This window comes from Lactuca saligna, chromosome 7, assembly GCF_052625555.1.
Source record: "Lactuca saligna cultivar CGN05327 chromosome 7, ASM5262555v1, whole genome shotgun sequence".
NCBI classification, from domain to species: Eukaryota; Viridiplantae; Streptophyta; class Magnoliopsida; order Asterales; family Asteraceae; genus Lactuca; species Lactuca saligna.
In genome coordinates, this window is record NC_136423.1 from 174,502,953 (window position 1) to 174,514,400 (window position 11,448).

At 35.4% G+C, this 11,448-nt stretch overlaps 1 protein-coding gene across 1 annotated transcript; it reads left to right on the plus strand.

The window, feature by feature from the left end:
- The first annotated feature begins 6,402 nt into the window (after window positions 1–6,402).
- On the plus strand, window positions 6,403–10,505 carry LOC145004854 (G-type lectin S-receptor-like serine/threonine-protein kinase At4g27290). Its single transcript, XM_078963859.1, has 7 exons — window positions 6,403–7,768; window positions 8,318–8,461; window positions 8,576–8,715; window positions 8,809–9,019; window positions 9,097–9,334; window positions 9,420–9,570; window positions 10,091–10,505. Exons 1-7 carry the CDS (start codon window positions 6,484–6,486, stop codon window positions 10,394–10,396), a joined length of 2,475 nt encoding a protein of 824 aa, XP_078819985.1. The 5' UTR covers window positions 6,403–6,483; the 3' UTR covers window positions 10,397–10,505.
- The last annotated feature ends 943 nt before the right edge of the window (window positions 10,506–11,448 follow it).

Here is an 11,448-nt window from a genome sequence, read left to right on the forward strand (position 1 = left end):
CAGCCCTATAAATAAGATGCGAGGGTTCCGGCTTCATTTGCTAATTTACACCATTTCTCTCCCATTTTCTCACTTTCAAGACTTTCGAAGATACCTCGACACCCCGATTCCATATCCAAGCTCCGAAGAAGTTCCAAAGCTCTGAGATTTCCGAGAAATCGACTTTCTCCAGTCGAAGTGTTGCCTGAGTTAAGTCTCGTTTTCATCAAACCGCCACTTCTACGAGGTGAGTTCATACCCCTATATTCTCACGTTTTTACTATATTTTAGGGGGAGAAATACAAGTGAAACTCAAGAAAAACTTATGTTAAAATGCAAATCGTTACATACAGTTTCAAATGCTTTATCTACATTTTGTGTATAAATATTAAATACGTAAAATAATGTTATTACAAATGTTATAGTTTACATGAAAAGTTGGTAGCACACTAATGTTTATCATTCAAATGAAACACTTTTGAAAAACTAAAATAGGTATAGTTTATGAGATATTCATGATATTTTACACTCTATGAACACTATAGAAAGGAAACACTTACATTTACAAGAAAAATGAACTTTTCATACATATATCTATTTGATACAAACTTTTGTGAGACATTTAACTTCACGTACTTTCAAGTACGCATTTCAAGTCATGTGTTGTAAACCATAATCTCCTGTAGGGGGGGAGCGTGATAATTGTGTATAGATCTATATGGGATTGACAATCCCGCACCTAAACTGTTAGCTACAGTTGGACCAACAGGTCTGCGGTGAAAAACATCAAATTATTCGAACGCCTGAAGAACGTTGTGACAGGCATTCTGGGTCAATATTACGGTTATAAAACTCACATGAAGTATTAAAACATTTGATTTACAAGGCTATCAAACGCCTTAGTGATTATATATACATATATAAATCTACTTACTATATTTTCGGTATGGAAAATACTTATGCATTCCGTTTGCTTTGGAACTTTTAAAAACTACTATTCATTTATGGAAGATATTGGATTTTCAAGAAACAAACTCAGTTACTTTATACAAAAAGGCATATAATTCTTATACAAAAACACTTATGAACTCACCAACTTAATTGTTGACACTTCTTCAAAACTACTCGTATTTCTCAAGGATTCAGTAATATAGGTATAACAACAGCTTTTGGGGAAGGAACGCTAAGGCGTCAAATTTCAAACTTATTATATCATCGTAATGTAATTTCTTTTGAAACATGTATTACAATCAACAATGTAACCTTTTAAATTATAGTTATGATGGTTGTGTTTGTTTTCTTTACTATTTACTCAACTGTTATGATACTACATGAAGTCATCCTCCCTCGAACGATTCCGCCGTTTTGGTTTGGGGGTGTGACAATAGGCTAAAAACCTGGAACATCCCTCTTGAAGATAACTCTTGTCCCCTACTTCCAAACAAAGAGTCAACCCACATTGAGCACCCTCTCCGTGGATCACCAACTCTCCCCAACCTGGGGCTCGAACCTATACCAACTAATGTCCACAATCAATCATCGCCCTATTGGGGCTAAACCAATCTATCACCACAATGACGTTACGCTCATGCAGGGGAATAGGTAACAAATCAATTGGATATTGCTCATCGAACAACTCCAAAGTGCATCCTTGATGAACCCTTGACACTCGTAACGGACGGTCATCAACAATCTCAACATCTAGTGGATAATCCAACTCTCCCAAAACATCGTCAAACCTCTTGCTAAGTGCAAGAGATACAAAAGATCGGGTAGCTCCCACATAGAATAAAACCAATACAGGGATACCATTCATGAGGAACGACTCTAAACAACAATACAGACATATGAGTATGATAAATAACATAAATGTAAAGGTAAGGAGAGATTACATACCCGTGACCACATCAGATGTTGTGTGAGCCTCCTCGGCTATCAACTAGATTGCCCTACTCCAAACAACTAAAGTCTCCACCATGCCCTGGATGGCTATCTGTGATGCTTAGAGTCATTAGAGCAAGTGCTACTACTGGTCCTAATGCTGCTAAACTCAGGCAGCTGGCCTTCTTATGGCCTCTCTAACTGCAATGGAAGCAAATCAGATCAGATCCTTAGGTGGTAGTAGTGGTGGTACAATTCTTTCCAAAGTGACTTATCTTGCATCGCTTGTAGCACCCCAACCGCCTGCTTTATAGATTTCGCCATGTGTCCTGTCACACTTGCCACAACGGTTCCAACTCTGCTGGCCCTTCGAGCTAAAATCGAAGCCATTGGTTTTCTTCGTTGAAACCCCTATCATCTTCCTATGATCTTCCTTTCTCTTCCCTGTATGCTCCAAATCAATCTCCCCTTCCCGAGCCCAAGATATCATGTCATTAAGATCCAGACAGGTGGAAAAACTAACAAAGTCCCTGATGTCAGATCTCATCATGTCATGGTACTGGGGGTTCCTCATTTCCTCATCTGCAGCATACTAGGGTACCAATAAAGCTCTCTCTTGAAACTTGGAAGTGATCAACCACGGTATCAGTCGTATGTCGCATATCCAGGAACTCCCTCGATAGCTTTTGTACCTTAACAGCTGGTATAAGCTCTGCTTAGAATCGGGTCACAAAATCCGACCAGGTCATGGCCTTAATCGCTTGGGCTCCCAGAGTATAACCAACCTCCTCCCGCCAATCTCGAGCTCGTTCCCTCAGACAGCCTGCATCGAAACTCACCTTCGACGCCTCGAGTTTTGGTTTGAAGTTTAGGACGTTACATCGTGTAAAACGAAACATGAAAAAGTTTTCAACCTTGAAGCATAACTATAGGTATAGGTTATCCTTTGGAACCCGTAGATGGTTTTACATTTCATAATTGCTCAATTATAACTAAATGTTAAATTTAAGAAAAAAATGCAAAAAGAATAGAAAACTTTAGGGATTCGGACTTTCCAACACTCTAAAAAGTCTTTTCTGCTTATTTCCATTTAAGTACTCTACTTGGTGAAATAAGTCTCTATCCATACCTAGGGGTCCTTATGTGTTAACTTCGGTCCCCTAAAAAATGCCTTAGAAGTCTCTCACGGTAATAAGCTGTGAGATGTCCCAATGGTAGAAAAATTCAAGGAAAAAAATATATAAAAAAAAACCAAACAAACAATAGATATGTACTTTTCCCTCACAAATGTACTCCAATGTTTAAGTGTCATAGTAGCGCCCTTATTATGATGAATATCTTGGTATGTCGCGTCAAGCCGACATTTAAGGCATGAGTATATCCTCGGATACTTTGAACGTGCACCCTTGCGAATAGAACTTTAATGGAGCTATCTAGGGAAAAAAATATAAAAGAGCTAAGAAAAAGAGTCAAGAAAAGCGTTATGAAAAAGAGTCAAAAAGTGGGCAATTCCACATCAATGTGTTTTGCATAAGTTAATATGATTAGGAGAAAATTTTGGCTGTCAAAAGATTCCCTCGGAATTGAACATATTCCTAATTGTTTGATATGGATGAGGTTATGGGTTTGGACCACCTTTGTTTTTCATGTAAATAGTTTAAATGTTCCATTGTTAATTTTATTTCCTTATTTTCTTAATTATCTTTCATTCATGTCTTGTCTTTCTTAAGGACAAGAAATTTTTAAGCTTGGGAAGATCTGTTAGGTACATTTTATGCACATTTTTAACATTTTTAGTATATTCTTGTGTATTGCATTTCAATAATAAACCATGTATTTTACTTACTTTCGGGATAATTTTTGGCGTTTTTCATTCCCAAACTTTTTATTGCATTTCAGGTGGTTCTGGGGGTTGAATATTATAGAGGATGATGAAAAAGGGCTAGGAGCAAGTTTGCAAAATTTTCGGAGCTCAAACAAAGAAATCAAGATTCCATTACAAAAGGTTCGACACGGGTCGTGGCACTTTGTGCATAAACCTTGACACAAGTTGTGTCACCTTTGACATGGGGCATGTCAACTCAGTGAAATACGACACTGGGTCGTATCCAAGGAAAATGTATGCCCTTTTTAGTAACGTACTTTGAGGATGGATCAAAAGAGGGCAACATACTTTCAAGCCACAAGGGGTCGTGTCAGTCTTGTAACTCCATTTTATTAGTTTCTTTTATGACTTATTTTGGGACTTTTAGCCATTACAAACACCATCTCTCATTCCAAGCGACCAAAGGGCTATTTTTGAAGGAGGTTTTGGCTACTAACTTTGAGGACATTACTTGGATACATTTTAATTCAACTTTGTAAACAACTTTAGGACTTAATTTCCATTTGTAGATTTGTTGATTTTGATCTAATCATCTGTGGCTAGAACCCTATTTTTTCAATTTCATGTCTTAACTTGTGGTTTGTGGTTTAATTGTATGACATGATGTTTTCATTCAATTTCTATCTAGTGAATTTGGTTTTGTTTCAATAAAAAGTTTAATTCTAATTTTGATTCTTATTGGATATTTGAACTAGGTTTAGATCATCCAAATTATCTAATTTGCACAATACATAAATGTTTTGTGCATTAGACTTAGTAACAAACATTAAATTGATTTCCACTGAATGATTTTAGTGTAAATCTTATCCACACATTCTTATGCTTAGGAGCTTATGAGGAGTATTTGATGTTGTTGGGAACATTCACATAAAGTTTAATGCAATATTTTGATTTATTTCTAAGATCATGTTTAGACTTGAATTCAAAGAATATGTTAGTTTGAAAGAGCTTGTTTTAAATCTAATAATTTGGTGAATGAAAATTGTTAGAGCTTACTAATACTTTCAAGTACCAATTTAGATGGAATTGAGTATATGTTATATCATATTTAAATCACATTACCAAGATAGTCAAACATAGGATGGGAACCTTTACATTTCCGAATGTTCTTACAACATATTATTTCCTTAGTTCTTTATTAAAAATCTTGCAAACAAACCCCCTGTTTTCTAAGTAATTTGTACATTATGCAAAAGACATAAGTAACTCTTTCGTGTCTTTGAGGATCGATTACGTTGTATTACTTTTTAGTGCATTATAACAGTGTATTTGGAGTCTATTGTACATCTATTATTTGTTGGGTTTGACACCCTAACATCAAGTACAGTCCCATATCAAATACAACACTAAAATGCCTCATGGGTTAGATTCATAGTGCTTTTTGGGTTTGGCTTCATTGGCCTTACTTTTAGGTCAACTAAGTAGTATATATACCCTTGAATTCATGTAACCTAATGTATTTGTAAGCAATTCCGCAATATCAAAAAACCTCTCTCTCTTGTTTTCGCCCGTGAACGTAGCCGGTCACTCTAATCGTGTGAACCACGTAAATTGACCGTGTTCTCGGTTTTATGCACTTATTACTCTGTGGGAAATCTTTTAATTGTTTCTCGAAGTGCTTAAACACTAAAAGGGTATGGTTAGATTAGCTTATGTAGTGTCACTAGCGTGTTAATTTTTTAGATTTGGTTAGTACAAGTTAGTTGGCTGTTAGTTTGTTCAATTAAGAATTTCTATCCTCAATTCAATCTGTGTTCCATAACATGCCCTTGGTCATGGGACATGTTATTGTTTGGCGGCTAGTAGTGACTTTTCGGGTCCTTTGATCTCTTGGTGATTGGCTGATTGCATAAAGACAGCAAACCTGGCCCAAGTTGCCTCGGTTAACTGTATCCACACTATCAACACATGTTTTTAACATTGATGCAAAAAAAAGTTTTTTTTTCGACAAATGATGTCCAGAAACAGCTCTTGAAACAACAGATAAAAAGGATATTAAAATTAAGACAGCATTAACCTAAAATTAAATTAATTAAATTAGTATACAAATAACAAAGTTTAAATATTTTATTTATAATAACTTGAAGCCGAACAAACAGGTGTTCAAAAGCCAGCTTGCATGTAGTCAGCAAACAGTTTTTTGCCGTATGACCAAGGATAAGGTGACACCGAGACTCACATGCCAATCAAACATGAAGTAGATGTGCATTTATTAGAGACAACAAGTTATATGGAGACATCAACACAAGACTAACTTTTTTTTATATGTATAATAATTTATTAGAATAATAGATATACTTTTATATACCTATATACTACAATATAAACAAAAAGGAAAAAAGAAAAAACTTTAACAAGGACCCATATGCTACAACCTTTTCAAAGGTTTATAGTATTTTGTAAAAATGATTTCCAAAATACTTTATAAAACACAGATGTAACACAGCATAAAAGCTGATATAGTATTTCATTACTATGTTCTTTTTCTCTGTCACATTCATATTTCTTAAAAAAGGATCACAATCACATCTTTCATCCATGATTCTATTTACCTTGGAAATGTCAAAAGTAAAATTAAATAATTAAATAATAAAATAAATACAACCCAACGCATTAAGTGCTCACTCCATAATGCACCGGTACGCTGTACGTGTTATGGTAGGTGACCACCATTAGACTTATAGAGATAGAAACAAAACATGAGGTAGAGAATTAGAAGCTTAGGCGACCCGATTTCAATGGAGAAAGCAACTATATTTCTTCTTTTACTTGTTCCACTCAACATTCAAAGCATCTCTTCACTCGAACTCCACACCATTTCAGATTCAAAATTCTTGACAGAAGGAGACACCTTGGTCTCACCGGCCGGACTTTTAGAACTAGGGTTTTTCCGGCCAGGAAGCTCCGATAACAAATACGTCGGTATTTGGTATAAGAAGATCCCCGTTCAAACGGTGGTTTGGGTCGCCAATAGAAACAACCCAATCCCCGGTGACTCTTCAGGCACTCTAAAGATCATCCAAACAGGAAATCTAGTCCTCGTCAACGACACTAACGATGTCGTATGGTCAACCAACATGACGTCATCAGGCAAGAACGCAATTGCACAGCTTGACGACTCCGGAAATCTAGTCGTCAGTGATGGAATCATCAAGAACAAGATTCTATGGCAGAGTTTTGATTATCCAACTGATACCCTTCTTCCTGGAATGAAGTTCGGGAGAAACTTCTTGACAGGAAAAGAATGGGGTTTATCATCATGGAAGAGTAATCAAGATCCAAGTCCCGGTGACTACACGTGGACTGTTGACACACGTGGCTACCCTCAGAATCTACTAAGAATTTATGGATCGATCAAGTTTCGGGGTGGACCATGGAATGGTGTAAGGTTCAGTGGTGCTTCTGGGTTCAGTAAGAGTATGATCTTTACAACCGAATATGTTATTAACGAAACAGAAGTTGCTTTTACTTATTATCTTCAAAACAGTTCTGTGGAATCAAGATTTGCGTTGAATTCATCTGGGCAGCTAGAACGTTATGTGTGGGTAGAAGAAGCTAAAAAATGGCAGCTTATTTTGGCATTACCTAAAGACATATGCGATACATATAACATCTGTAATGCTTATGGAAGTTGTAGTATTTTGACATCACAAACATGTGGGTGTATCGATGAGAAAAGATTCATGCCTAAAAACCAAAAGGGTTGGCAGATAGCAGATTGGTCGGGTGGTTGTGTGAGGCGAACACCATTGGATTGTAAAAATGGATCTGATGGATTTGTTAAGTATACAAGTGTGAAATTGCCTGACACAAAGAGTTCATGGTTTAATATGAGTATGAGTTTGAAAGAATGTGAAGCAAGATGCTTAAAGAATTGTTCTTGTATGGCTTTTGCAAATACAGATATTAGAGGGGGTGGAAGTGGTTGTTTGATGTTCTTTAACGAACTTATGGACATTAGAGTATACTCGGAGGGAAATGGAGGTCAGGATCTCTATATAAGAATGGCTTCCTCGGAATTAGGTAATGATTTTTCAAACCATGTAACTTTTTTTTATTATGTGTACTACATATATGCAAGTAGATGAGTTTATTGCCATGTTAGTATATATGATGTGGAGCGAATTTATCGAAGACTTATTAGATTCCTTAATTGATAAATGGTACTATATAAGGGGTGAAAAAAGGCTCAACTTCAAACAGACATAGCTTTTGATTCTGTAGAAGTTATTAGCCTAACTTTTTATAGACATAAAGTTCTCAATGGGCCCGATGTCTCTCCAATTTTGATTTTTCTCTAAATTTTGGATTATTTCTCGTATGTTATAATTGTAAGATCACATGATTCCCATGGTTTTCTTTAAATGATCATGTTATTGATAAACCTTTTATTTTAAGTAAATTTTGGCAGTTTTATTTAAAAATTTGGGAATAACTTTCATGTTTAGATCCATCTATGTTAAAGGTTCAATGTAATCCTTTAAAATGATCTTGGAATTTATAGTCTCTATTTTGTGTATCCCTAAACACTTTTCTTGTTGCTTACTTATGTTCGATGTCATTATCCAACAGTTGCTCAAAATGTTCATGCAAAGGGAAGATCAAAAATGAAAATAATCATACCAGCAATCTTTTTAGGGGTTGTGATAGGCTTGAGTGCTACATGGTTCTGGTATATATGCAGAAAAAGGCATCATCCACAACCAAAGAGGGAAGGTAAGAATATTGCATAATTTATAGAGAAAATTAAAATGGTGGGAACTCAATAGATATAAGAAAAGTAGAGTAATATGAATTCTTTAAGTAGATTCTTGTAATTGTAATGAACAGGGGAATATTCTCATGGTGGAGAAAGCCAAAGTGAAGGAATGGAGCTACCATTGTTTACTTTTTCTATGATAGATAAAGCTACTGATAGTTTTGCACCTGAAAATAAACTTGGAGAAGGTGGATTTGGACCCGTTTATAAGGTAATACTAAAATTGTATATAAAAAAAGACATGAATGAAAATCACCTTGGGGGGTTTGTATTGTTATTAACAGGGCAAAATGGTAATTTCCAGGGTATACTAGAAGAAGGACAAGAAATTGCTGTTAAGCGTCTCTCCAAGACTTCAAGTCAAGGACTTGATGAATTCAAAAATGAAGTCATTTGCATTTCAAAACTTCAGCATCGAAATCTTGTTAGACTACTCGGATGCAGCATAGATGGAAATGAAAAGTTGTTGGTTTATGAATACATGCCAAACAGAAGCTTAGATTGGTTTATATTTGGTTAGAATTACATAACTGCAATTGATCAATTCATAATTACGAAAATCCCCATCTGACAGAAACTACATGTTGGACAGATAAAACACGAAGCTCACTACTTGATTGGCCAACACGTTTCAACATCATCAAAGGAATTGCTCGAGGACTTCTTTATCTTCATCAAGATTCGCGATTAAGAATCATCCATAGAGATCTTAAAGCTAGCAATATTTTACTTGATTTGGACATGAACCCTAAGATATCAGATTTTGGCATAGCTAGAAGCTTTGGAGGAAACGAGACTCAAGCAAACACTGAAAGAGTCGTGGGCACATAGTAAGCAAGCTACATAAATCCAGATTTACATCCACTTATTTTTCATAAGTTTGTTTTTTAACTTTAAACATGTTGTTGCTTTTAGTGGTTACATGTCCCCAGAGTATGCACTAGATGGTATTTTCTCGATAAAATCAGATGTATTTAGCTTCGGTGTTTTGGTGCTTGAGATTGTGAGTGGGAAGAGGAATAGGGGATTCGTTCATCCTGAGCATGACAATAACCTCATCGGACATGTACGTTAACCGGCCATAAATTACTCATTTGATTTGGATACTATGTCTTTATGTCAGTCACATAGTGAGCCACTGTGTACCAAATTTACATCTGACATGATGTTACTGAGCTTAAGGGTGCGTTTGGTTGTGAAAAACTGTTTTTATTTTCTATAAAACATTTTCCAAAAATAGAGTTGAGTTTTCATTTTTTGTTTTCAATGAAAATTTTAGAAAAAACATGTTTGGTTGAAACCTGAAGTTTCATTTTTCGTTTTAGAAATTTGGAAAACTTTGGAAAAGTGTAAAAATCATTTCTAATTTATACACAATTGGGAAAACAGAAACTTTTCATTTTCTTGGAAAATTTATGAAAACTGAATAAACCAAATGCATTTTCAAAATTTTCAATTTCATTTTAATTTTATTTTGAAAAACTAAAAAAAATTTCTACAACCAAAAGCATCCTAACCGTTTTGCAGAAATATCTTATAGCCATCTACTCTACTAGCTAATAATTATTTTCACATATTATATTTAGGCATGGAGAATGCATAATGAAGGAAGGACAATGGAACTCATTGATACAACTTTCTCCAAATCAAGCGATCCATGTGAAGTTTTAAGATCAGTTGAAGTGGGATTGTTATGTGTGCAACAAAGTCCAGATGATAGGCCAGAAATGTCGTCTGTTGTTCTAATGTTGGGCAATGAGGGAGCAATGTTGAAACCTAAGCAGCCAGCATTTTTCACGGAAAGGAACTTTCTTGGGCCGGATTTTTCTTCAAGTACATACCCAACAAGTTCAACTAATGATGTAACTGTTACAGAGGTAGTTGCTCGATAGAAAGAATCAGTAGAACAAATTACGCTATCATAAATTTGGGTTTATGAATCGCATGAAAATTTCAGATACAAAGAGTACGATCAGTTTAGTAACAACCTAAATTCTTTTATTGTTTTCGTGTTTTCCGATCACACGTCAAAATTCATAACACAAATTTTATGGGAAGTTAAACGAAAGGATGGAGTGAACAGAAAATAAACCTGAGGAATAGCTACTCTGGATGGATGAAATTATTCTCCATATTGTTCGTTCTAGTAGGATTTCCAAGAAGGGAGACAGAGCATTTTGTGTGCGATATCACGAAGGTGCAATGGAATTAATGGATGGATCAGAAAATTAATTGAATCCAATTTGATTCCAATTTGATTTATTTTTTCACCTCCCATTCCCCTCCTTTCAATCTTCAAGAAAATAGATATCTTTGCTTCTACATACTTTTTTTTAACCAGTTTTATATTTTTATAATCATGAATTTTAATATTTTATAACATTTTTTGTCTTGCCCAATAAGAAGAAAAAGAAGAACATAGAAACCATTCATCTAAGGCTACCTGGAGTGGAGAGGTCTCCACTCATGAGATGCTTACATGGACGGCTTCTCCATGCGTGAACGCCGCCCCTATTTATGGTAGGTTGGTTGTGGCCTGAAGACGAGGACGGAAGAAGACAAAGAAGCTGATTGGCTGGTTAATTTTCGACCGTTTAAAAGCATTTAATAATAAAAAATGTTTTTATTTTTAATTTACTCTTTCTATATATACGTCCATTTTACATATATTTTTCGAAACAAAACACACAAACTCTTTCAAATCAAACACACATTCAACAAAAAAATAGATGATGATTCTAATGACGAGTTGATATTGAACACACTATTGTTTGCGGCACAAGACATATGACATGGTCCATAAGAGAGGCGAAAGTTCACACGGCGAGAAGAAACATAGAAAATGGATCAACCGGGATCGAGAGGCGGCAAATAAACTTTTGGTACGTGATTATTTTTCCCTTGATAGTTTATATGATCTTTCGAAATTTGAAGAACGTTTTCG